Raw genomic sequence first — 27465 nt, 5'->3', positions numbered from 1 at the left:
GAATCTGTATTTGTCTTTGTAAAACAAGAATCAAGCTCATTGTGTTAAATCTCAAGCATATTTCATCCTTAACGGGGTCAGAGCCATAAACCTTAATCCAAAGCCATAAATCTCCAATGGAAGAATTTCTGGAATTCAACTCTGTCTCTCATCTACTTTTTATTCCTATTGATATAGTTTTGGTGATTGAAACATTAAATGAATCCTCATTTCCTAAGTATAGTAGAAAAAAATATTTTAAATGACTTTTGTGAAAACCCTTAGTGATCTGAACTCTATTTTCCCGTTGAGCTGCATTTTCCTGACTTTCAATTTACCATGGCATTCCAGGACTCCAGGCCTTTGTTTATTTGTCTGTTCGTCTTTTTCTCACCCTTCCCTACTTTGTTAATATATTCATTCTTCACCTCTTTGCTTAGATCTCTCTTCTTCTGGGGAGGCGTGATTGGCTTCCAAATGGTAGCCCGAGGACCCTCTTCTGAGCCTTCCAGACCTTCCACTGTGGTAGCACTTATCACTGAGCACATGGCTGGCTGGCTCCTTACCAGTACCTCTCCCTCTCCTGGAAGCACTGCATGAGGTACTAACTGCCAAATCTACAACAGAAATTCTCAATGAACAACACTTGAGAGAACCAACCAAGACTCTATTATAGGCTGGAATGGGATTCAGCACCCTGATGTCCTTGTTACCATGTCACATAGGTAAATGGTCACTACCTCAGAGATCTGTCCTCATGCTGATATCAGATTTGTTTGTTTTAGCTGCTGATACATGGAATTCTAAACCAAAAAGAGAAATGTAACTGTCATCAATTTCCTTCTTTATTTTCCTTCCTTTGCTACTCCCAAGTTAATACATTTAGCTGCCAAAGCCAATGTCTCGACTTGGCACCAGAATCATGAGCCACCACACAGCTTCGTAGGTTCAAACAGCAATTCTTTATTCCCGCTCTCACACCGCCTCCACACAGGTCCAGGGGCAATCGCGTTCTGCAGTCTCCCGCACAATTCACCTACTCCACGAGGCTCTCTCCAAATCCTATTTTAATCTCACGAGAACTCAACGGGAACAAGCAGCAGGAACACCCTAATCCCAGCAATAATCTTCAACTTCCAACTTCCCTAAAACCCATTATCTTAAACTGGCAACGCCTTAAACTCAAGGAGCCGGTTACTTCCTCAAACCTGATCAGCTCTAAACCCGGATCCGCCTTGGTCCTTGAGCAAGGTCACCTTATTAAAGCATGCATGCAATGTCCCATCGAATGTCCTCTAAGCAGCATGGGGTACGCTTGGCAAGGAAATTTCGATGCGTCATTCCTACTTGGTAATGGCCCTCAGCATTTAGCATTTTCTAATCTGCAAAGACCTATAACCTCTGTTCTTTGTGTTACCTAACTAAGGAGCCACTTATCTGTTGCTTATCTAAAACGGCCAGAGGTGCTGAATTCTTGCATTTTTTCCTTGGATTTAGAAATCTAAGTGAATCTTCTAAAATAGTCATTTAAAACCCAACCTATAAGGAAAACAACAGGAAATATCCACCAAAATAAATGACAAGTTTATTGAGACTAGACTTGTGTATTTATAGCTATCAAGGCTGATGGACATTGGAAAAGTAAAGTAAAATTATAGGGAACAGGCTGTGGAATCTGGCTGGACTTCAAAGACTTTGTTAATATGTTTTTATACCAGTGGCTGCTACTCGTGGTCGATAAGTTAGTTTGATCTAATGTGGAATAGAGTTGAGCTATTTATCAGTGTATTTCTGTTGGTTTTGATAATTCTTCCAAGAGATGGTGTCATACAAATTAAGTTTTGCTAGAATCTTACCTAGAAATAGTTTGATTTATTTACTAGTTCACAAAGACTAGGGAATCTGATGTCAGAGACTATTGAAAATAGAATGACTGCTTTACCCTGAATACTATGGGGGAAATGTGTATCTCAGTACACTTAGGTGTTCATCCAAGCTCTCTGTGGAAGCAGAGAGAATGAGAAGCAATTTACTTTGTGTGAGTGAAAAATATCAAGGGAATATTCATAACTTTTATTTCCTTTTCTTCAGAAGACTTAAAGGAAGAGTCTTTTCAGGTCCCCAAAGGTAAATTTTAGATTAAGTTATACTATTCTAAGAAATTATTATTACAACTTTCTTCAAACTCTTCATATTTTTGTTTAACTTGTTCTCCATATGGGAGTTTACAGTATAAAGATATTCTTTTTCTTTTCTTTTCTTTTTTTTTTGATACTGAAGATTGAACCCAGGGGCCCTTAACCATGGAGCCACATCTCCCAGCCTTTTTTATTTTAAAACAGGGTCTCATTAAGTTGCTCAGGGCCTCACTATATTGCTGAGACTAGCCTTGAACTTGCAATCCTCCTGCCTTAGCCTCCTGAGCTGCTGGGATTACAGGCGTGTGCCACTGCACCCAGATAGAGACGTTTCTTGATAATTAAATTCTATCATTTCAATGAACAGCCAAACTGAAAAAAATAATTATAAATTTTGTGGAAAATGAGAGAAACAATGACAAAAAAAAAATCAAGTGACATGTAATCCAACTTTGCTTTATCCCTTAAATTCTGTTCTTGTTTATAGATTTTTAGTAGTTTGTAAAAAGTCTTCTTTTAAAAATTTAAAAATCTCAAAATTACTAAAAATGGATATTATTTTAGTGGAAATCAGCCATATAGTTTCTGGGAAGAACTATACTAAAAGGAATAAATTTAATTAGAAGCAGGAAAGATTGGGTTACATACAACAAAAGCCAACAAAATATGCTCAACCCCAATGGTGAGTATAACCACTGGCAAGAGATTTCCCAGAGAGGATAGGGAATCGTTTTCCTAGAATATTTTATAGCCTAAGTAGTCTGGATGAAGTTCCGTATCCCTTTCCAGACTCATTGCTGGGAACGTGGCATATTCGTGGGATGTAACTCGTAGGAGAGCTTACATAATAGAAAGGAACAGAGCTATGGGTGCAGGCATAAGCTTGCTTTACCCCGAAGTCCTCATCCTAAAATTTATGACTTAGATCATGCCTCTAAATACAGCAGAGGTATGTGCTGCTTGGTAGGTAAAGCAATTGTTTGGTCCTCGCCTAGAGGGATGAGATGAGAGAGTGACCCAGAATCCCTACTATCTCCTCTCCATCCTGGATCCAAAGAGAACTCTCTAGGTTCCCAGCCCTCACCTCTGGAAGAGAAGAGTAGCATTAAATTTGAAGGAGGTGCCCTACTGGCTCTAATAGGCCCAGAAAACAGGACTGGAAACACACAATACTTTTGGAAGAGAGGGATGCAGCTTCCTGGTTACTCGTTACCTGGACAGTCACAGAATGTGCCCGTGGGACAGAAAGCAAGCTGGATTTGCTTGAATCCTTTCACATGCAATATTCTGTTGGGAACAAGGGCTTGCTTGCTCAGTTTCTTTGGGGGAGAAAGATAATGTACTTTATTTAGCTTTCAGCTAACACAGATATTTCTCTAACAGTAAGGATACCAGATCTAGTTCATTTTTGTGAATTTAATAAACAAAACTCAGAATCAGAAAAAAAAATTGCCATAGGTAGGATTAAGAGAGAATTAAAATCTACATAGAAATAATTCAGGATCCAGTGGCACACACTTGTAATCCCAGCTACTCCAACCTGGGCAACTTACTGAGACCCTGTCCCAATATTTTTTAAAAAAGGGCTGGTGATGCAGCTCAGTGGTAAAGTGCCTCTGGTTTCAGTCTCCAGTATTGGTGGGGAGGATTCATTTTTAATTTATTTATTTTCTTTTTTAAAATTTTAAGTTGTTATATATAACAGCAGAATACATTAGAATTCATATTACATATTTAGAGCACAATTTTTCATATCTCTGGTTGTATATAAAGTATATTTACACTATTCAAGTCTTCATACATGTACTTAGGGTCATGATGTCCATCTCATTCCACCAATTTTTTTTACCTCCATGCTCTCTCCCTTCCCCTCCCACCCCTTTACCCTACCTAGAGTTTGTTTAATCCTCCCATGCTTCCCCTCCCAATCCCACTATGAATCAGCTTCCTTATATCAGGGAAATCATTCAGCATTTGGTTTTTGGGAATTGACTAATTTCACTTAGCATTATACTCTCCAGCTCCATCCATTTACCTGTAAATGCCATGATTGTATTCTAATTTATTGCTGAATAATATTCCATTGTGCATTTATACCACTTTTTTAATCCATTCATCTATTGATGAATCTAGGTTAGTTCCACAGTTTAGCTATTGTGAATTGTGCTGTTATAAATATTGATGTGGCTGTGTCCTTGTAGTATGCTGTTTTTAAGTCCTTTGGTATAGACCGAGGAGTGGGATAGCTGGGTCAAATGGTGGTTCCATTCCCAGCTTTTCAAGGAATCTCCATACTGCTTTCCATATTGGCTGCACCAATTTGCAGTCTCACCAACAATGTATGAATGTACCTTTCCCCTCACATCCTCTCCAACACTTATTGTTGTTTTAAAGAGAGAGAGAGAGAGAGAATTTTAATATTGATTTTTTAGTTTTCGGCGGACACAACATCTTTGTTTGCATGTGGTGCTGAGGATCGAACCTGGGCCTCACGCATGCCAGGCGAGCTCGATACCGCTTGAGCCACATCCCCAGCCCCACACTTATTATTGTTTGTATTCTTAATAGCTGCCATTCTGATTGGAGTGAGATGAAATCTTAGCATAATTTTGATTTGCATTTCTCTAATTGCTAGAGATGTTGAACATTTTTTTATATATTTGTTGTTTGATTGTATATCACCTTCTGAGAGGTGTCTGTTCAGTTCCCCCGCACATTTATTGATTGGGCTATTTGATTTTTTTTGGTGTTTAGCTTTTTGAGTTCTTTATATACCGTAGAATTTAGTGCTCTGTCTGATTTGCAAAGGGTAAAAACTTGCTCCCAGGATGTAGACTCTCTATTCACTTCACTGATTATTTCTTTTGCTGAGAAGAAGCTTTTTAATTTGAATCCATCCCATTTATTGATTCTTGATATTAATTCTTGCACTATAGGAGTCTTATTAAGGAAGTAGGGCCCTAATCAGACATGATGGAGATTTGGGCCTACTTTTTCTTCTAATAGGCATAGTGTCTCTGGTTTAATTCCTAGGTCTTTGATCCATTTTGACTTGATTTTGGGCATGGTGAGAGAGAGGGGTTTAATTTCATCTTGTTACTTATGGATTTCCAGTTTCCCCAGTATCAGGACAGACTGGGCAACTTACTGAGACCCTGTCTCAACATTTTTAAAAAAAGAGCTGGTGATGCACCTCAATGGTAAAGTGCCTCTGGTTTCAATCTCCAGTATTGGTGGTGGTGGTGAGTGTGTCGGGGGGTGATTCATTTTTCATTTATGAAAATAACTGCAAAATTTTAACACAGAGGCAAAACAGAAAAATAATTTTCACAAGGAATTATAAGCAATAAATTAAAAATGTAAATATTCTTAACAATTCTAATAATCGAAGAAATTTATATTAAATCAAAGATGTTTCAATTAATGAAATTAACAAAAATTGAAGCATGCCACCACTTTCAACAGGGAAGTGCTAATGGAATAGATTCATTCATACAATGTTGGTAGCATTGTTGTTTATTCAGCTCTTTCCAAATTGGTCTGGAAAGTATTTTGACAAGCACTATTATTATCTTCAAACCACTCCATTCCTGGGAATTTATACTAAGGTTCAGTTTATCCTAAGGTTATTCAAATTGAGTAAAAAACCTATAATTTGCAGTCTTATCCAAAAAAGAACACAATTAATAAAAAGAAAGAGCTAATAGGTCGGTAGTTATATAACATATCAATCTGATGCAATGTTAACTGTAATCATAATTATTGAATTTATGTTACAATGTATGAAAGTGTCTAATGTTAAATGAAGAAAATGTAGCTTTACTATCTCTTATATACAATAACAATCATGCAAACAAACAAAAACTCGAATATACATGAAGAAAAATAGAACACACAATAATAAAAACAGTAGGTGTACAATAAAATGAAATTACTTTTAAAGGTATTACTTTTTTATATTAATTTTTTAGTTGTAACTAGACACAAGATTCTTTATTTTATTTATTTTTATGTGGTGCTGAGGATTGAACCCAAGGCCTTGCACGTGCTAGGTGAGCGCTCTCTGAGCCACAGCCTCAGCCCCTAAAGGTATTATTAAAGGTATCAATAATGCTGTTATAAAAATTCTTTCATAACTTTTAAGTCATGGAAAAAGTCAAGACTTATATAAATAAAGTAGATTTATATTAAAAGATGTATGAAATCTGAAAATGGACATTTTAGCTAACCAATAGCTCCTAGAAATTATAGGATAACAAGGTAATCATTTTACAGCTCTTATCCAAAAAGAATTGCTTGAATTGAAGGTTTACTTAGTACATTTTCAATTACTGTAGACCAAAGGAAAAAAAAAAATCTAAAGACTCAAAGAGAAATCAATAGTTTCCTCTGTTTTATATACCCCTGGGAATAAACATATATTTGTAAATGCTCACTTTCTAGAGAAAAAAAAATGCAAGTTTTTTTTTTGAGATTAAATGATCTTTTTTCCAATTCTGTTTACACTAATAATATACTGGTAAATATTGGTAATAGAAGCTATAGGGATTTTTGCTATGTTAATGAGCAAGTTAATTAATTATTTTAAATATTTCTCAAGACATTATTTTTAGGTATTATTTTTATTTTATATATATATTATATATATATGTGTGTGTGTGTGTGTGTGTGTGTGTGTGTGTGTGTGTGTGTGTATTAGGAAAGCTGGAAATGTGATGTTTGCTTTGGATTCACTTGTTCTGAACTGTTTTTAACTCTAAGTGCCCTTAGGTTATTTGCCAATTAGCTATATTTCAAATGCTTTTTATATGTCTATATTTTAAGAGCTTCTACACATGTGTACTCTGGTTTAAGTCATGTACTGTTAATGGCCCAGTGAAGCAGGAAGTGCTATCTTCTCTTGCAGGTGAGCCTCAGGAGGTCAGGTAGTTTGTGTAAGGTCATGTGAACTGCCAATGGCATGCAGAGCTCAGGTTTTCTGAGTCTGGATAGAATGTCATCTACTTGGTCACATTCCAGGTATACAAAGCAAAAGCAAAGGGCATTTGCTTGTCCCTCCCTGAGTGTGCTGACCTTTTGTTGTATGTGAAGAGTACTGTCTTAAGGATAATATGGAAGAAATTTGTGAAGAACTAGCACACTTGTGGGTGACAAGTTCAGAAATCAGCAGCCCTTCCTGCCCCTGGGACCATAACACTCATGTTAAAGGCAGAAAACTGGGGGAAGAAGGCAATTTAAAGCACTGTTATTTTCATCTCTATGAGGCTTCAAAAAATTATAGTGTAAATTAAAAGAAACCAGAAAGCTATAAAGCCATCTGGCTGATTTAAGTATATTTTTTATAGCATCTTTTTAAGAAAGATCAGAAAAACTCAAAACGATATTGAAGTCAGTATGGAAACTATTCCCCAGCTGACCATTTCCCTTCCAAGATTCCTGGGCTTCAAAGGAACCGCTCAACAATTTGGAGAAGAGAGATGAAGATGCAATACACCTTGAGTACTGGCAGCCTGACAGATGAAGATGCGGCATCTGTAATGCTGAGTAAGTGGAGGGACCCGGACTCCAGCCCAGAATTGTGTGAAGTCTATTTAATTAAAAGTGTCTTCTATGATTGCCTTTGCTAAATTGTGGAGGAGAGGAAGAGGCAGTGACCTTACATTTAATCACATCAACTGTTTGTAGTAAAGTGGTTCAGAACTAAACTGCCTGATTCCTTCCAGAGGACTCTGACTTTACTAGTCCTTAAGAACGGCACACAGTGCCCTGGCTTCAGCCTTTGGTGCTGACTAAGCACTTTCCAAGCTGCCTTCAATTGAAAGACAGACACAGGAGTCTCAGGAAATCCTTGCTCAGCCAAATCTATCCCATATGAGAGGGCAAACTTAATGAGAATCAGCCGTGAGCCCTTGGCACCCAGCCTCTGGAATGCACGGGTTTTACAGCCAGCATGGGCTGCAGAGTTTTCTGTCTTCATCTCTCTTTCTTTTCATGTTAAAAACATTTGTATGAACAAAATGCCAATTTCAGTGAATAAAGGCAAAGAGAAAAAAGAGCACACTAAGTTTATAATATGTGTGCAAGCCCTGGCAGGAGATGAGAAAATGAACACCTTGGATTTCATGACTGTAAGAAGCTTAGCAAATAAATGGGCACCCAAACCAATATCACACAGGGCCAGAGCAAGCTAATTGACAGACTGAGTTTAATCAGGGTGCTGTGGGAACATAAATATTGCGTTTTCCATTTCTCTCCACTGTCTTTCTTCGTAATGATGGAATAATCTCATGGGGTGAAACTCTGATGGTACCTAACCAATGAGGTGGAGTTGTAACTATTTACTGTCTACAGTGGGTCTCCTGGTAGGCATAGCAATTTCCCCAAACCCACAAATAATATGGTCTTGAAAATTCAAACAACATATAGCCCTCTTGATTAATTTTCCCCATTTCATTACCTGCTTATTCTAATCCCTGGAAGATGGCTATCACCATTTTGATCTGATGTACTTCTAGATCTTTTTACTTGCACTTAAACACACATGCACACACCACAAAAGACATGGATAAAGAAATATAAAGTTTTTTTTAAAAAAACAAATGTGATAATGCCATATTCATATTCATTTTGACTTGGTTTTCTAGTTTAATGTACCTTGGAATATGGTAGCACATGCATATCTCCTTCTTTGTAAATGCTGTTTGGTAGCCTATATTAGGTACAAACCGTAATTCAATCCCTATGAATTTACACTTCTATTAACCATTGATGTTTCCATTTTTTCCGTATTTCACTATTGCAATGGATATTGTTCTATTTCTCCCCGTTATCACATAAGCAAATGTTTATCTAGGGTAGATGTGGAAACATGGATTTGCTAAATCAAAAAGTATGAGATTCTAAAATTTTTAATAGAGGAACATTGCTAAAAAACTATTCCAATAACACTTCTTTTCCTATACTTTTAACCAACATAATATTATCATTCAACATTCAGTCACTGAAAGATTAAAGACAAATGGGGGATTTTATTGTTTCAATTTGCATTTTCCTGGTGGTGTTATAAACACTAAAAATAGTTTTTAATTTCTTTTATTTTCTATGTAAGCCCAGGGTTATTAAGAATGGTGATTTTCAATTCCAGGTGTATCAATTGGCTGGGGATGGTGGTTGACCCTCATTTTTGCTCTTACTTTCTAATTTTATCAAACTGTGATCAAATTGTGTGGCTTGTATGACTTTTCCTTTTTGGAATTTGACAAGATATGTTTCATGATCTAACTTATGGTCTGTTTTTGCAACTCCTCCATTTATGCTTAAAATAATATGTATACTTTGTTTATTAGATACAAATCTCTACAAAAATCAGATTTTGGTTAATTATGTTAATTAATATTTTTCTTTATTTTAGTTTTTATTTGTTCTTTTTAGATATACATGATAGTAGAGTGTATTTTGACATATTACATATACATGGAGTATAACTTATTCTAATTAGTATCCCATTCTTGTGGTTGTACATGATGTGGAATTTCACTAGTCGTATATTCATATGTGAACATAGGAAAGTTATGTCTGATTCATTCTACTATCTTGATTTTTTTAAATACCCTTATGTGTTTCCAGTCTTCTTTAGTGTTTGTGTTTGTGGTGTTGGGGATCCAGCACAGAGCCTCACACTTGCTAGGCAAGCACTCCACCTTGATCCCTCAGTCTTGAACTAGTAATTTCTGGGAGAAGTATAATTAAAAATATCCTGTATATGAATTATCAGTTCCTTTGTATTTCTGTTAGTTGTTGCTATAAATATTTTCATATGAAGGACATATAGAATGCTTCATCTTCTTGGTAAAAATCTTTCATCTATATAAAATATTTCTTTTTTTTTTCAATATTTTTTTCTTACATTGCATTTTGTCTGATATTTATATTGCTTCCCCACCTTTGGATTTCATTCCCTACATCCACTCCAAAATATTTCTTTTTTTTTTTCATTTTTTGCCTTCCAGTCTGGGTTGATTCAGATATTGAAGATTCTGTGAGAGATTTGGTATATTTAGAATTTTGTGAACATGTTTAGTCAGCATGCACCCATTGAAAAATTACTTTGGTTTCCATTTCTTTGCTGCCTATAAATTTATTGCAGACCAAATGCTACAAGTTGTATTCCACTAGCATGCATTATTCAGTAACAGCTTTCATAGTCACAGTTACCATCTTTCCCATCTCATTCCCAGAAAGATCTGTTTAATTTATAAACAGTCCATTTTAGACAGCACTGCCAGTGACATCACAATATTTCTCTTCTTCTGGACAATTTATTGGCAATAAAAATACCTCAATTTCTTCCATGGGAAAAACATGTTGAAGACCACCAACTCAACTATGGGCAAGACCTAACTCTTAGTGATTTCAGGCTATTGAAAGTAGCATTTAAAATACATTCTTTTGAAAACTGTAAAAATCACACCTCACGATTATTTATAAAGGATGTGATTTATTTTGTTTTCTTATTTTACTTAAAACATTCTCACCCTCATCTCATTTTTCCTATGTTTTATCTTTTTAATTTTTTTTTTTTTAGTTGTTGATGGACCTTTATTTTATTTACTTACTTGTGGTGCTGAGAATTGAACCCAGTGCCTCAGACATGCTAGGCAAGTGCTCTACCACTAAGCTACAACCCCAGCCTTCTATGTTTTATTTTTATATATCAAAGGGAGTTTATTTTCATTTGTTGGTCATTGAATTCCAACTGTAGATAATAAAAAGAGTTTTACTTAGCTTAGGCCTATCATGTGATGTTTGAGAGGTTTTGTCACTTGATCCATTGATCTGGCACAGAACTGCCATCAAAATATAGGTCGCCCAACTCCAGTACACAATTTGCACATAAACTTATTTCTTATACGAAAGATTTTTAAAGATCCTATCACATCTGCAAACTATTAAAAAAAAATAACTCCTAGAAAGAAATATAATATCGAGCATGTAATACCTCAATTTTTATAGGAGGGATCATGGAGTGGGAAAGATGAATTAATGATTTGCTTAAAAAAATTGACCCCAGAAGATTTCAAGAGACTAATATGGGGTTTTTCCTACCAAGTAATACCCTTTCTATCACCATCTCCAACACCTCACTGTCTCTCCATGTTTTTGCCACCCAACTCTACTTTTTAGTTTTCTTCTTATTTGTGTGTTTGTGTGTGTGTGTGTGTGTGTGTGTGTGCACGTGAGTGTGTGTTGTTGAGGACTGGAACACAGGGGTCTGGTGCATGCTAAGCAAGTGCTCTGCCACTGAGCTACATCCCAGCCTGACAACTTCACTTTTAAAAGAACAGAACTACTTTCTCGAGGAACCATATCATCATTTTATCCCTATAGGAACATGAAACACAGTTTTACTTTTTAACTGTTAATATATAAGAGTCTTCTTGATTGGTAGTGACCTTATGAGAAAAGCCAGCAAAATCTGAGAACCAGGTAATCCATTGTAAACTGGAGATTCTCAATGATTTACCTCTTATTCCAGGTAAAGTAAAAGAATAAAACACAACACTGCTTTAAATTCCTTCCAGCTCCTTGTTTATTGTTTCCTCTCTCGTGGAAGTCCATTTATTCGTTAATGTATCCCCAGTTCCTATCAAATGGGGAGGATAGTAGGTTCCCAAGTAAATATTTAGACTAGACATTTGTGCTCTGTATAGAATATGTAGGGCCTTCTTTCTGCCTTTAAATCATGAATGGCTCTTTAGATCCTAATGAACTGGCAAACTCTTCTAGACTCCAAGGGTCTGCAAACTATAGCCAGTGGACTAGCCACAAGGCTTTGTAAATAAATATTTTCTTTGAACATAGCCAGGCAATTCATTTAAATACTAATTACCCTATGGCTGCTTTCCCTACAAGGGCAGAGCTGAATAGATGACAGAGAAGCAATGTTACTAACATTTTACAGAAAAAGTTCACCAACCTTTGTATTTAAAATCTATTTATTAGCCAGGTGTGGTGGCACACACCTGCTTGTAATCCCAGCAACTCAGTGGGGTGGGACAGGAGAATTGAAAGTTTAAAGTCAGTCTTGGTAACTTAGGGAGACTCTGACTGAAAATAATAAATAGAAAGGGTTTACAGTGGGGCTCAGTAGTAGAGCACTCCTGGATTCAATCTCCAGTACCACAAGAAAAAAAAAAATTTATTTATTGCCCTTTATGACCATTTGGAGTTGAGCCAAAGTCTGATTCACATATAACATGCAAATCAACAAACATTAGTAATAATGACATATATTTGCATGGAACTTTGTAGGTTGTAAAATGTAGGGCTAGGGGTGTAACTCAATGGGAGAGCACTTGTATGAATTATGAAATGGTTCTTATGTATTAGCTCTTTTGAACTTCCACTAATCCTAGAGACTAGACAGGCAAGTACTACTTTCCAGAGGAAAAAGACTTGGAGACATTGCATGATATATCCAGGGTTAAAAGGAATTCAGATTTGATGCTTTCAATCTTTTAACAACTTTGCCTCTGGAATATGTTTATCTCATTAAAAATAGGGGTGATGGTTATTAACATTTGTCATCTCATGCTGCATCGACTTGAAATAGTATTACAGAGATCACCTGCAATTCATTGTAATTTGCAATAATATACTGTGTCTCCTAAATGGTTCATTTTATGTCAATATAATGGCAATGAAGATAATGAAAATTTTACCTAATTGTTTAAAAAATAAAAGTAAATATGAGGCTAATTAAGTTATAAATTAAGTAACAATCTCAAACTTTAAAATCTGCAAGATGAGTCAGTTATCTGGCTTTTTTTTTTTTAGATTAACACAAATAATAACAACAACAGAAACTCTTAGAGTATCAGAGAAAAATTAATCATTAAAAATATGAGTATATATAAACTTTAAAAAAATACTGAAAAGTTGATAATAGCACTTTGTATATGGGTCAAGTCATGTTTAACTAAAAATTCCAGTGGTAGCTACAAATCTATAGGTTTTTTGTAGCATCTAAAAATCAATAGTTTATATGCCTAAAAACTAAAAACTTATGGGGATTTTTTTTTTTCCCTGTGGTGCTGAGGATTGAACCCAGGGCCTTGTGCATGCAAGGTAAGCACTCTACCAACTGAGCTATATCCCCAGCCCAACTTATGAGGAATTTGATAAGCACATTGGTGTATCAGTCTTAGAACAGCATAAAATTAGTAAAATACATTGTCTGATTCCTTCTATACAACATTCTGTAAAAAGCAAGTTTATGGAGATAGTAAAAAGACCAATGGTTGCCAGGGATTAGGGCAAGGGGAGACCAATGGGTGGAGGGCAGAGGATTTATAAGGCAGTAAAATTTCTCTGTATAATTCTGTACTGGTGGATACTATTACACATTTATTAAAACCCAAGAAATGTATGACACCAAAGGCAAAAACCTCATGTAAACTACAGACTTTGGTCAATAATGATGTGTCAACATGAGTCCATGAATTTTAATAAATGGACCACAGTGCTGGGGATGTTGACAGTGGAGGAAACAGGGTATGTGTAGGGAAAGAAGATACATTCTATATCTTCTGCTTTGAACCTGAAACTGCTCTAAAGTAGAAAATGTATTATTATTATTATTATTATTATTTTTAAATGTGATACTGGGAATAGAACCCAAGGCCTCGCACATACTAAACAAAGTGCTCTACCACTGAGTTATATTTCCAGCCCCTGTAGTTTATTTTGAGACAGCATCTCACTAAATTGCCAACACTGGCCTTGAACTTGGGATCCTCCTGCCTCAGCCTGCCAAGTAGATGGTTTTGCAGGCAGGCACCACCATGCTTGGCTATAAACTCTATTTAAAAAAAAAAAAATTAACAAACTAATGAAGACCACAATTCTGTTTCTTCCTCAGAAGCTTTATAAAGGTGCAATAGAAATGATCATTATTATTTTTTATCATACAGGCATGAATATAACAAAAAGGTTTACAATTTTTCCAGAAGAATGAACTCAGAACAAAAAAACTTACTTCACACCCAGGTTGGACTTCCCATGAGCAGGATTCCTTCTCTGGAGGGAGCATCCCTCTATGGAAATCATGGTCACCCAGGCATGTTTGACACAAGCCAGGCTCAAAGTCTGGCTCCCCAGGGGGGATGTGGACCCCTGAGGGGCCAGTGTACTTCAGGCTGGGACTCTGATGCTTGTCCACACTGACCATCGGGCTCTTGATCCATCTTCGAACCTATAAAGTGCAAAAAAGAGAGAGAGAGAGAGAATAAATGCATTCAACTTTCTTTGATGTGCAATGTGGCTCTGATGGGAAATTTGGAGGGATGGATACTCATAAAGAGATAATTCAGTCTCACAACCTCTCTCTCCTCCAAGTCTTCACACAACCCAAATTGGTCAATACTGATCAGTCCCTATCCAGCAGTATATATTATTTTTTGTTTATTTCTTTGTGATGAAGCCATCTTCTAGTTTATAAGATTGGGGTAATGGTATTGCCTCCCAGGTTGGAAAAAATTGTTCAATGTTTTTATTTCATTTTATTTTATTATTTTATGTGCTGAGGATCAAACCGAGAGCCTCACATATGCTAGGTGAGTGCTCTGCCACTGAACTATGTCCCCAGCCCTACAGTGTTTTTAAATGTGCAAGTAGTTTGTCTGGCATATGGTTGGTGTTGAATAGATGGTGACTATTTCACTTTGACTCTTAGTATTATGATTATGCAGATGGAAAGAGAGCTGACACATTTCTAAAGCACATTGTTAGTTATGCTTACTAGGGGAAATTCTAACTACAGTTTAGAAACTAATTGTTTCTAAACAAGTTAATATGTATTTTAATATTACAAAATATTGGTTATAAAAGAATTTACTTCTAGCTGAGAAATTTTCTCAAGTTTATTTTTAAAATTCTTAAACTCACCACTTGTCTTTCTTACATGTAGGATTCCTGTAAGGTACAGGGAAAACATACAGTTTTTCTAATATTAAAAGAGATGATGTTTTATAGTATTTTAAATAGGCAAAGCAACTCTTTTAAATGTTTCACACGTATCATTTTGTTTAATCCTCAGAATAGTCTTACCAGATAGTTACTATTAACAATCTCATTTTATAGACAGAAAAACAGAGGCACAAAGAGATGAAGCAAATTTCCCCAGGGTACACTAATGATGGAGCACAGGCAAGGCCTAGGTATCTTGCACCCAGAATTTACAAGCATACTCTAAGACTTGGCCGTCAAATACTTGAGATTTATTTTGATTCAATATATCACTTCCCTGATTTTTAAGACTCCTGTAGGGCTGGGGTATAGCTCAGTAGTAGAGAGTATGCCTAGAAAGTACAAGGCCATGGGTTTGAGTCCCAGAATCCCTCCATCCCCACAAAAGACTACTGTAGATTCTTTTAGAGTTAATCAATTAGTGAGATTAGCATATAGCAAAAGATGAAGAAAGAAGACCATATAGAACTTTATATTATCAGCAATTTTTTAAATTACACTGAGAATGAACTAAAATTGTAATAACAGTAGAAAGTTTAGGCAATTTGCTTTATTACTGATGGATAATTATGTAATCACCAAAAAGTAAAAATTAGAAAGACAGTGAAAATATAAAAAATGTTTAGAACACAATTATATGGAAAAAATGTAAATAGAGAATTATTTGATCACTATAATTACAAATGTAGAAATGTGGGTGCTATTTATAGTCAAAGCAAGGAAGTAATAGACAAAATAGACACTATTCTATTTTTTGCTAGGATCATGAGTATTTTATTTTTCCTCCTTTTATAACATCCTGTCCTTTACTTTTTTAATATAAGTTTTTTTTTTTTTAAGTTTACAAGAAGCTTAAGCAATTAAAATCTAATTTCTTTCTTTGGCTACATATGTGTACTTTATTTGCTTTATTTACATATACCCTTTACAATAGCTGTTAAACTATCCTTTTGAGTTTACTATCCTAATAGTTAAATTTGGGAGTTTCCATCAATATTTCTTGCACTATAAGATTCCATAAGTATATTAGTAGGTGTATTCAAAAGTGTATTTGAGGGCTGGGGATGGAGCTCAGTGGTTGAATACTTGTCTAGCATGCATGAAGCCCTTGCATCCCCAGAAAAGTGTGTGTGTGTGTGTGTGTGTGTGTGTGTGTGTGCATTTTTAATGTATTAATGAAAGTCTAAACAAAACCCAAAGATTGAGACTATAAAAAAAACTCTCTTCCTGATGTTCTTAGTCCCAAATGTGTTTTTGATTAATCTAGAAACTATTCAGTTTCATTAGAGATGGAAAATATTTTTTATTATTCTTATTCTGAGGTTTTGAGGTTGGAGTTGGTACTCCTTTCCAAATGCGAATTTAAGATTAATCATTTTTACTTTGGCTTTACTTTCTCTCAATATCCTTTGCCAAGTAGATTTAACTTTGTGGTTACTATGAACAGGATTTAAATAGACTTATCTTCAAATATATTTGTAAGTTGAATGGGCTGATTAAGGTTTTTGGTATCTTGAAATATAGATCAATCACACGCCATTAGAAATTTGCCCAATGCAGCTCGAGTCTGTATGCTTGAGGAGGACACATTTATTCATTAATAGGACATGTTAGCTGGGTTTCTTGGTCCATGCCTATAATCCCAGGAGCTCAGGAGGCTGAGGAAGGAGGATGGAGAGTTCAAAGCAAGCCTCAGCAAAAAAGTGAGGTTCTAAGCAACTCAGTGAGACCCTGTCTCTAAATAAAATGCAAAACAGGGCTGAGGATTTGGCTAAGTGGTTGAGTGCCCCTGAGTTCAATCCCTGGTACCCCCTCCCTCCCCCGAAAAAAGGACATGTTATTTACCTAATAAAATAAATAACAAAAGTCTAGCATGAAAGGAAAAATATAAAGCAGGGTTGGGTGAATACGATCATTGTGGGTGGGAAGTTTCAATTTTACATGGTCTGAGATAAGGAGTCCTTACTGAGAAGGTGTTTTTTTGTTTTGTTTTATTTTTCCTTAAAGACCTGAGAATTAAGGACAGAGTGGTGGCTGCTACATGACACTCACTGTGAGCGGGGTGCATGACCAAGCGTGGATTTCTGGGGAAGATTTAGACTTCAATTGTTAATTAGATACTTAAAGCCAATAGCCACATATTATTGAAGTCTTCCAGGAAAACAAACGAAAGCAAACAATGACTTCTGTGGCTCTATTTGGGAAGTATGTGTCTACGTGTTGACCCCATATTTCTGGAGATTGGCTGTTAGAATCAATCTTATGCATTTCATTAAAGCTTAGAGAAATATGCATTTTACCTAAGAGAGCGAGGTGTGTACTTGACGCCTTAATTCATCCCACTGGGGGCCACGGTGTGGGTGGGAGTCTTTCTGGACCCTGATCCTGAAAAACCCTTGACAAATTAACCCATTCGGATTCTTACAGATATAGACTATGATAATCTCTCTTTCCACAGAGAGTGTGTGGCAAGAGAAGTGAAGAAACAGTCCATTTTTCCAGAGGCATTGGTAAAGTGTTCCTCATAAACATGGATACGGGGTGGCATCTTCCAAGGGGACTGTGCTGGCTTTTATTGGGCACTTTGTCTTGAAATACCTGATCTCCCTGGGCTAAGTGCTCATCCTGGCTTCAATATGTCCCTTCCATTTTCCTCCCTGACACTTTTCACTAGCTTTGTGGCCTCACAAATGGCTTTTACAGGCCCAATTCAGGACCAGATTATGATGTTTACTTGATCCTGAGAGAGCGGCTGGGCTGTGAGTGGACAGAGACTCCCTGGAAGCCTTGGAGTCTTGCAAGGTGCCCTCTAAATCTGCTGAGCAGAGAACCCCTCCCCCTGGCCCTTAGAGAATTCTAGCTACAACGGCCCCATTGTGTTCCTTCAGGCGGTGAATTGCTTTGCTGGAGGGAGTGTCGGTGAATGGATTTGGGAGCCCCTCTGAGACCAGTCACAATGGCCGGGAGAGCGACAGCAGCTGCGTGTGTGAGTAGCATGAATGCCCGGATACAGAGGCAGCCCAGGCCCTGTGCCACCTGGGCCCTGGTTTTATTCAGAGCTACACAACTCATCTGTGGAGAGTGTTGTAAACAAACATGGACGTGGGCAAAATATCCTTCTTATCTTGCACAAATCAAGAATTTTCATGCTTGAGGCTCACAGGAGCCTGTTTCCAAACTGAGCCAGACTTTTAGAAATAACTGTCTCCATAGACTTTGGGGAGAAAGGCAAGGCCCTTCTTTTAACCGTGCAGATATTCTGAATAAACTGTGTATACATAAAATATTAAACTAAATTATTTGCTAAATCCAGTCTGCCTTGGTTTTTATTAATTTCTTCATTTGGGGGGAAAAAATGTTTTCCTGAGCAACAATCCCTCAGACCAAAAGATTGCCAGATGTGAAGGAGATTGGCCAGCTTCTAGGGATTTTCCACTTGTGGTTTTTTTTCCTATTATGTAATTGTAAACAGATATTACTCTTAATTTAAATTGGTTTAGCTGATAATTATATCAACTGATACACCAGAACGATGGAGCAGGAGGCACTTCTGTGTGAACTTAGACAGCAGCACCTGCTGTCCCATCACACCCTTTCTTTCCTGGGGTGAGGAGCTGTCTCCTGAAAGACAGGGTAACCTGAAAGTTGGATGCAACTTTCACAATTTCCAAAGAAGCATCTTTTCATTATAGAAAACGGACTGTTTGCCGGATGCCATGATCATTTTTAATTCAGAAATTGTTGGCCCAACCTTCTAGTGAGATTACTTGGAATTTCAATCCTTATAAAAAGGGACCCTTCTCCCCCATATCCACTACTTTTCCAGAGAGTGCCGTGCCGGTTAGCAGGCGAGTCGTGGTGAATAAAATTCAGGCTCCTGGAAGCACATTTCTCTTCCACTGGTGCCTGGGATTACTTCAGAGCATGTTTCTGAAAATGTCAATGCTATAATATAAGGTTGGTAATAGTAATCTGATTTCTTCACCTCAGCTATACATGGTCCTTTTATAGCCTTCTGTTCTGTGAACATCTGCAGTGTCTATTGCTTATATAAAGCCACAGTACTTTTATGCTAACTGGTTCTGCTATTATGCTTATGTCATGTTTCCAACAGCTTTAGGCTTTTTTTTTTTCTTTATAAAATAATTCCATAGCCAGGCGTGGGTGCCTGTAATCCCAGAGACTCAGCAGGATCACAAGTTTGAGGTCAGATTCAGCAACTTGGCAAGACCCTGTTTCAAAATGAAAAATAAAAAGGATTGGGGATGTAGCTCAGGGGTAAAGTGCTTCTAGGTTTGATCCCTAGTACTGTCCCCCCACAAATACAAAAGATAAAATAAAATTATTCCCTAGAGACTAGCATATGGCCTTACAAATAAAATAGGCAACAAAAATAGGACTTGCTTGATTATTTTTTCTGATAACTATATTTATTTATTTATGACTACCAGCAGGCTTTGCTAAGGTGTTCTTTCCATCAAGGTAAGAACTGTGCTCTAGTTGACAGTTTTCCTTATACATCAGAGCCTGCCTTGGAGCAGGTGCCCTGAGAAAACTGAATGGTCATTGGAAATCCCCATCCTTTCATGTTGATGCCCTTGGGATTTCCCAGTTCCTTTTGGCCTTGACCAGTAGTTGCATCCTGTTCTAGGGTTTCAGGGTCTATCCTTGTGTTTCTGCAGGACTGGTCTGGGGGATAGGATGGAGGTTGTGATTCTAGGGAAAAGGAAGGAAGGAGAAGGAACACATTTCTCTACCCTTGTCATAGCCTAGAGTGCTGCCAAGCCTCTCCCCTACACCCCAATATCTTGTTATGAGGATTAGACACCCAAGTGCTCTTTCCCTGAACTTCTGGCTCAGTAACTATAAAGCCCCTTTCTCTTCCTCCCCATTAAGACCCACCTCACCAAGTGTTAAATAAAGCTCAAGAGTTCATTAACATGAGTCTTTTTTTTTTTTTTGAAGTGAAGGTGTTTTTTCTCATTCCTTTAAATTATAGGATGGTCCTATTGTTTGGGTTAGACTGTCCTGAATTTAGAGAATTTTAAAGAAAAGAAAGAAGAAGAAAGAAGTAGAAGAAAATTATTTCAGGTGCTAGATCATAGGGGAGATGTGAGTTATTTGAGGTGGACTAATCCCTAGGAAAGACCTGGCCATTCTGTCCACAGCTAATCCAGTTTATAATCTTTCTCTCCTGTTTCCTCCAAGAAATCCTTTTTTTTCCCAGTATTTTTTAACTTCTCTCTTGAGGATACTTGTCTCTTAGCATATTAAACACATTGTTCTTGCAATATCTCTAAAAGCTAACTAAAAACAGCCCTTTCACACCCACAAACTCTGCCTTGTTCCAGCACCCCCTTTCCCCACACCCCAAATCTTTTCCTTCTTTAGCCAAGCTTCATGAAAAAAACTAATCTCCATTTTTCCATCTCACATTTTTCTCCTCAACTGATTATAATTTATTCAGTAAGCAATATTTATGGATCACTTAATATTTGCTGGGACTAAAGTGAAGAATATAACAGAAAGTCTCACCCAGTGAGACAAGTCTTCACAAGATGCCAATAAACCTCATTGCCAGATTCAACAGATACCTTTCTGTGCTCATCTCAATTATACATACAAAGGCTTCTGGGCTTGCAATGGGGTCATGTCTTCATAAACTCATTGTAAAGTGAAAATAAGATAAGTAAGAACTGCACCTAATGCACCTACTTTGCCAGACATCACAGCTTAGCAGCACAGTCCACCATTGGGTAATGGTCCCCCCAACCCCACCCACTGCCCTCCACCGGGCTATACTCTGCAGCATAATTTAAAAGTTTCAACAAAGGGCCTAGTATTATGTTGAAGAGAAATACTATCTTTCTTTCTTTCTCTTTCTCTCTCTCTCTCTCTCTCTCTCTCTCTCTCTCTCTCTCTCTCTCTCCCAGGGAATGAACTCAGACGCAGGCATCCACTGAGCCATAACCCAGCCCTATTTTGTATTTTATTTAGATACAGGGTTTCACTGAGTTGCTTTGCCCCTTGCTTTTGCTGAGGCTGGCTTTGAACTCCAGATCCTCCTGCCTCAGCCTCCAGAACTGCTGAGATTACAGGTGTGAGATATTGTACCAGTTACATTTTTGATCTTTGAGGGAGGATGCTTGCATTTGGAAGGAGATGGGCACATAAACCCGTGGTTCTCAGAGCACAGTGAGTGTATTGCATAGCAAACTGGTAAAAACATGAGCTCTAGAATAATTCTGTTTGGCTAATAATTCTGTTTGTCACCATCTTGACAGCAGGTGAAAGACAGCCTCTATAGAATTCAATGTCTGCATTTGAAAGAGGGAGACAATTAATTGTATCTATCTCTTGGGGCTTCCTGGGATGATACAAGTCCAGTGTGTGGTGTCATGGTAAAATTTGCTATTACAAGTGGGATAGGGTTGTGGAGGGCAAGAAGGATGCAGGGTAGGAAGCTTCAAGGCTCACAGGTAGAGAAGGCCAAGCTTGGAGTAAAGCTTTTATGGCAAGATAGAAAGCCAAAGAGGTAAGAGGGTCAGATAGCAAAGAGACTGGAGTACTTGAATAACCAGTTGTTATCTTTAGCTCAGGGGAAGGGGAGCCTGAAGAAGTTTAGACTGTAGAGTCTACAAATTTTCTGTACTGTTGATGAATTGGAGCAGGCTCAGGGGAAAAGCAATCTAGACCCAGGGAAGAAGGCCCATCTCCTAACTTGGGTATGCCAGAGAAACTTTAAAAACTCAAGTTCACCAGTGGCTTTTAAATGTTTTAAGATTTATTTTTAAACTCTATGTGACATGAATGAAGGGCAGGAAAGACTAAATGGAGCATGAAATAATTGGGATCTTGGAGGTCTTGGAGTTGGGCAGGGTGAGTAAGGGTCACAGAGCAGAATGGGGAGCAGGTGAGAATAGGCAAACCCTTGTAAATAACATAGAGGAAATGCTATTCTGCATTTCTACTTGGAGCTCACCAATAGTGCTCCTCAAAGATCTCCTTCCTTTCTTGCATTCTTCACCCTCCTCAAATTTAAGTAGTATCTTACAGGTGTTGGCTTCTAAAAGGATCTAGGTATACTGTGAATTAAATAGATTTTTGTGGGTAAAAATAGGGTCAAGTATAAAGCACAAAGTATCACTAAGCAGCAAAATGTATATTGCTCTGAGATTGAGCAGTTTGCAAATGATTTGGATTTCCTTATAATTCACTGAATAAAAAATATCTAAGATATAAAGATGATTTTTATATGGGAGTGAATGATTAACTAGATTAAGAGAATTGAATTCTATTTCAAGCTTTGCAATTACCTTGAGCAAGACACTTTTCACTTTGGAATTTCAGTGCCCCTATCTGTGAAGTGAAGGTTGAGGAGCAGGTAATCCTTGCAAAGCCTTCTGGCTGTGTCTCAGACTCAAGGCTATTTTTTTTTTTTTTTTCTGGAGTCTGCTAATTTGATTTGGATCTCCCAACCCCTGTGGTATGCAGCACTCAGCACAGGTTTGTTGAATGAATGAATGATCAAGCATTTTCTCTCCTCCAGAACATTGTCTCCAAGCTTGTCATTCCAATCACGTTCTTCCTATAGCTCTGCATTTCCTCCATTAGACAAACTGAAAAGAATCCACAAAGCTTTTAAAATCATTTTATGGTCTTGAGGGCAGTTGTTGGAAAATCCATTTAAATTTGAAAGATAAAAGACTGAATGAAAGTCTCATTATTTGGAACTGTGTACATTACTTAATTAAATTGAAAATGGTAAATGAAAGGAAAGATGACTAAAATTCAAATGGGGGGCTTATTACCACTCTCAGACATATCTGCTCACTCGTGGCAGAGTCCTCTTATAAAAATCTGTACAACATGCTCCGTTTCCATTTCATACAAAAACAGCTTTCCTCCAAATTATGCTTGTGCTGTATTCGTAATGGTTTCTATTTCTGTATTCTATTTTCCCCTCACATCATGTTTTATAAATGAAGAAAGTGGTAAGATTTAATTGTTCCTTGAAAACAAGAAGAAAGTTGGAGTTAATAAATAGATAGTTACTGAGACCCTACTCTGTCCAAGAACTGTGTTTAGTTCTGAAATGTGGAAGAGGGGTAAATGGATTGAAAGACTTGCACATGTTCAAAGACCCCATAGAGATTGTGGAAGATCAAAAACCCCCTGACCTCAGAACAATTGAAACAGAAGAAAATGACGCTTAATGTTCATCTATGAAAATGCAGAGGGAGAAAAAGGATTTTTTCAAGACAGATGCACAAATAATCATAATAATCACAAAGCTAAAGGTTCAGATCAAAGCAAAACCCAGAAGTATTACCCCTGTGATGTTATCACCCTCTTCAGATATGGTGTATTGTGCCAGTAGGCATCAATACAGGACAGCACAAGGTAATTTGCCAAATGGGGGGAAATGGAACCAAGCATATAACTTATAATCCATATGTATGCATTTAATGAATTACATTTACACATCTATCATTAAGAAAATAGCAAGCCCTTGGCTTTATTTGGAGAACTTCATAGAGAAAATATATGGAGAAATGTGAGTTAGAAACTTCTGATCATGTTGCTTGTTGCCAATCTTTACTATAAAACTAACTCTCAAAATGAATCATGTATTAAGTCTATGTACAAATATGAAATTAGCAGATGTTCAGTAAGCACTGTATTGCAATCTGGTAACAAAAATATAAACATTTGTTTAGCTTGCTTAGAAAGTCCAGTGAGGGCTGGGGATGTGGCTCACTCAAGTGGTAGTGCGCTTGCCTGGCATGCATGCGCCAGGGTTCGATCCTCAACACCACATACAAACAAAGATGTTGTGTCCGCCAAAAAACTAAAAAATAAATATTAAAATTCTCTCTCTCTCTCTCTCCCTCTCTCACTCTCTCTTAAAAAAAAGAAAGAAAGAAAGAAAGTCCAGTGATAGAAGGGCTGGGGTTGTGGCTCAGTCGGTCAAGCACTAGCCTAGCACGTGAGAGGCCCTGGGTTTGATCTCAGGACCACATAAAAAAAAATAAATAAATAAAATAAAATGAAGGTTTTTGTGTCCAACTACAACTAAAACATAAATATAAATAAAATTAAATTTAAAAAAAAAAAAAAAAGAAAGTCCCGTGACGGAAGCAGTTCTTCTGGTACCCTTTGACCCTTTTCATGGTAACTGCAGCCCTACCCCCACCTCCACATCCACTTTCTCACTTGGAAACTACTCATCTCAAATATTATGATTTTGGAGTTTTGCCAAGGACAGCTCAATGGATGCCTCACCACAAGGATAGGTAAATATATGATTCAAACAAAGACAATTACAAAACTCCACGCCTATGTTCATCAGGGTTGGTCCAAGTATTGGCATGTGACCCAAGCAAAGCAATCAGATTCTTTTCTGTGCTTTTTTTTTTTTGAGGGGGTGGGGGGATGGGGGCATACTGAAGCTGGGGGATAAAGTCTTCTCTTTCCTTTTGGATTGCAAGTTCTGAGGATAAGTCCTGAGGAAGATCAGCAGCCATAGCTTTTGTCAAGTGAAAGAGCTTGAGATAATGGTGCACCTAATGAGAAGAAAGAGAGGCAGAATTGCTTTGCACCCAGATTTCAGAATGACTGTGCCTTTTAAAATGTGTATCATGTTGTACTTAAATGCAAGGAATAAAATTGCGTGGGATTGTGTCTCTTTTAACCCTGAACTATCAATAAAAGCATTTCCATTTTAAATGTCAAAAAAAAAAACTGCATGGGAAAAGAAAATGAATTTTAGGTAGACATAATTATTTAAAACACTTCACAAAGTAAGTAGTGGGGGTACTGACCATAGACGTTGGTGGTAGGACCCACATGGGACTTTTGAGGGTCCCCGGTATGATAAATTTTACCCCTTTGCTTGATGGATTGGGAGAGATTTGTTGAAGAGTCTTCCAAGACAGAGAGAAACTGCTGTGTTTTACTGGGGCAGGCACTCAGTGAACCCTGGGTAGCAGCTAGTAAATAATATTGTGGTGATATTTCAATATTTTTGAACTATTATGGACTTATCAGTACATACAAGCCAAACATGAGCACCAATTTGAGAAAAGATGAAATGGATTTGGTGCAGTTCTTTGTGGAAGTGACAGTGAAGTTTTTTTTTTTCTTTCTTTCTTTTTTTGGTACTGGGAATTGAATTCAGGGACACTCAACCACTGAGCCACATCCCCAGCTCTATTTTTTGTATTTTTATTTAGAGACAGGGTCTCACTGAGTTTTTTTGGCACCTTGGTGTTGCTGAGGCTGACTTTGAACCCGAGATCCTCCTGTCTCAGCCTCCCTGCAGATGCCAAAATTACAGGCGTAACTCACCATGCCCAGCAAGATTTCTTGATAGAGATTGTCCATGGCAGAAAAAACTGCCAAACTGCTTGAACTCAAGTTGTGCAGTTTGGGTTCTTATAGTCTTTATAGTCTTATAGCCAATTGATCATGGCCATGGATTTATTGCTTTTCCACAATCCTGAGCATCCCACTAAATGCCCAAAGATAATAAAGGATATAAAAGAAAATTATTTTTCCATGTCCAAAGTTAAAATAAGCATTTAAGTTTTATAAAGAAATACAGAGCAAACGTTCTGAACATAAGGGAAATTAATTTTAATGAATAGGAAAAAATAAGGAAGAAGAGCCTGAAAACATGGAATAAAATTTCTTGAGTGGATTTTGTAGATATGTTGGCTAATAAAATCATTAATCCAGGGGCTGGGGATGTAGCTCAGTGGTAGAGTGCTTGCCTGGCATGCACAAGGCCTTGTGTTCAAACCCAAGCAACACACACACACACACACACACACACACACACACACACACACATTAATCCAGAACAAAACAAAAACATAAAGTATTAATGAAAATAGGAGATTTGAAATGCAGACATGTTTACTATGAGCTGAATTTTAAAGAAATGCTATTGGTCAGATGAAAGAGTGTGATGGGCAGGTGATTAGCTTAGGAGCACACGGTCTTTCCTCAGTCCCCTGGATTCATCTATTGGAAACACAAGAGCCACAGATTAAGTGATGATTAAACACCATCACAGTGTGAATGCCTTCTTACTCATTTCCTTTACTTCCTATGCTCCCATTCACGGTAGTCTGCACTTTACTGACAGATCCATCATCCCCAGTTCTGACCATATTACTTCCTTGCCTGGTACCATCAATGATTGCATTATCTACTTACAGTATGATTCAAGTTGTTTGTTTAGCTTTTGTCTGGCCTCTCTATGCTCTGACACCAGCACGATTTATAATTCTGTTGTCTACCACTTGCCACCCTTTGCTTCATGCACCAGACCAAACAGATTGTTCGATTATTTTTTTCCCCTAGTAAATCCTATACTTTTTCACCTTTAAGCATTTGGCTGCTCTGTATGCCTGTCAATATGTGTTCCCTTTATTCCTTACTCCATCTCAGTTTTGCTGGATCACATCTTTTCCTAATTTGAAAACCTTGCTCTAAAAACATCTTCACAGATGCTTATTACAACTCTATAAAGTGTCTTCCTTCTTGAATCCCTATTATACTTTATGCTTCTCATAGGAATCCATTAAGATATGGAGTACCATGATTTTTACAATCTTTAATCATCTCAGCTAATAATTATTTCATGGATGATTACCAACTGAAATCCTGGGGTTATAGAAAATTTAGAATAGGATACCGCTTACCCTGTGGACTTCAGACCCACATTTTTTTTTTTTTTGCCATAATGTCACAATAGGAGAGTGAAGTGAAAACAACAACAACAACAAAAAAAAAACTCAGAACATGTGCAGAAAATGGAAAGAGGTCATGTATACTGTGAGATTTTAGTCTGTAAATCTAATTTTTATGTCTCTAATGTCAGTTATTCCCTTCTGTACAGGGTGTATCAGACCGCATAGGGACTGTAGGAAGATTTCTAGCAAATCCTGGGGCCAATGATTTCCAGAACATTTATTTGACTGACGTTTATTTGACGTGGACAGTTGCCAGGAGTTCACTCATAGTTTCATCTCCAGCTGCCTTTTGCCATCCCATCCCTTGGCATGAGCTTTGCTTCTCTGATTATATCATGTTTTGATATTTTCACTCACCACCTTTTGGGAAGTCTTTGGCATGGCTAGAGTTGTTCCCTGCAGAATCATTTTCCTCTGGAGACACACGAGGACCAGCGTGAGACTGTTTGGAGGCACACACTTCCGTAGTAACTGGGGTAGGAGCGCTTGGCTCATTTTATGAGCACTCCTCATCTTTCCAACAGTTTCCTCTCTTGGATTGAACTTCTTTCTGTCCCACT

At 37.3% G+C, this 27465-nt stretch overlaps 1 protein-coding gene and 1 long non-coding RNA gene across 2 annotated transcripts in view; both read right to left on the bottom strand.

The window, feature by feature from the left end:
- LOC144366028 (uncharacterized) overlaps positions 1–27465 on the bottom strand; it is a 209686-nt gene that overhangs the window by 100583 nt on the left and 81638 nt on the right. The window lies entirely within an intron of this gene.
- Sgk1 (serum/glucocorticoid regulated kinase 1) overlaps positions 1–27465 on the bottom strand; it is a 108645-nt gene that overhangs the window by 53835 nt on the left and 27345 nt on the right. The window contains exon 2 of the mRNA XM_078019092.1: positions 14155–14370. Within this exon, the coding sequence (XP_077875218.1) occupies positions 14155–14370 (216 nt within the window). The remainder of the gene's footprint in view (positions 1–14154; positions 14371–27465) is intronic.

The sequence above is a fragment of the Ictidomys tridecemlineatus genome, chromosome 8 (assembly GCF_052094955.1).
Source record: "Ictidomys tridecemlineatus isolate mIctTri1 chromosome 8, mIctTri1.hap1, whole genome shotgun sequence".
NCBI classification, from domain to species: Eukaryota; Metazoa; Chordata; class Mammalia; order Rodentia; family Sciuridae; genus Ictidomys; species Ictidomys tridecemlineatus.
Note: the sequence above shows the minus strand (reverse complement) of the source record. Positions and strands in the feature narration are given on the sequence as shown.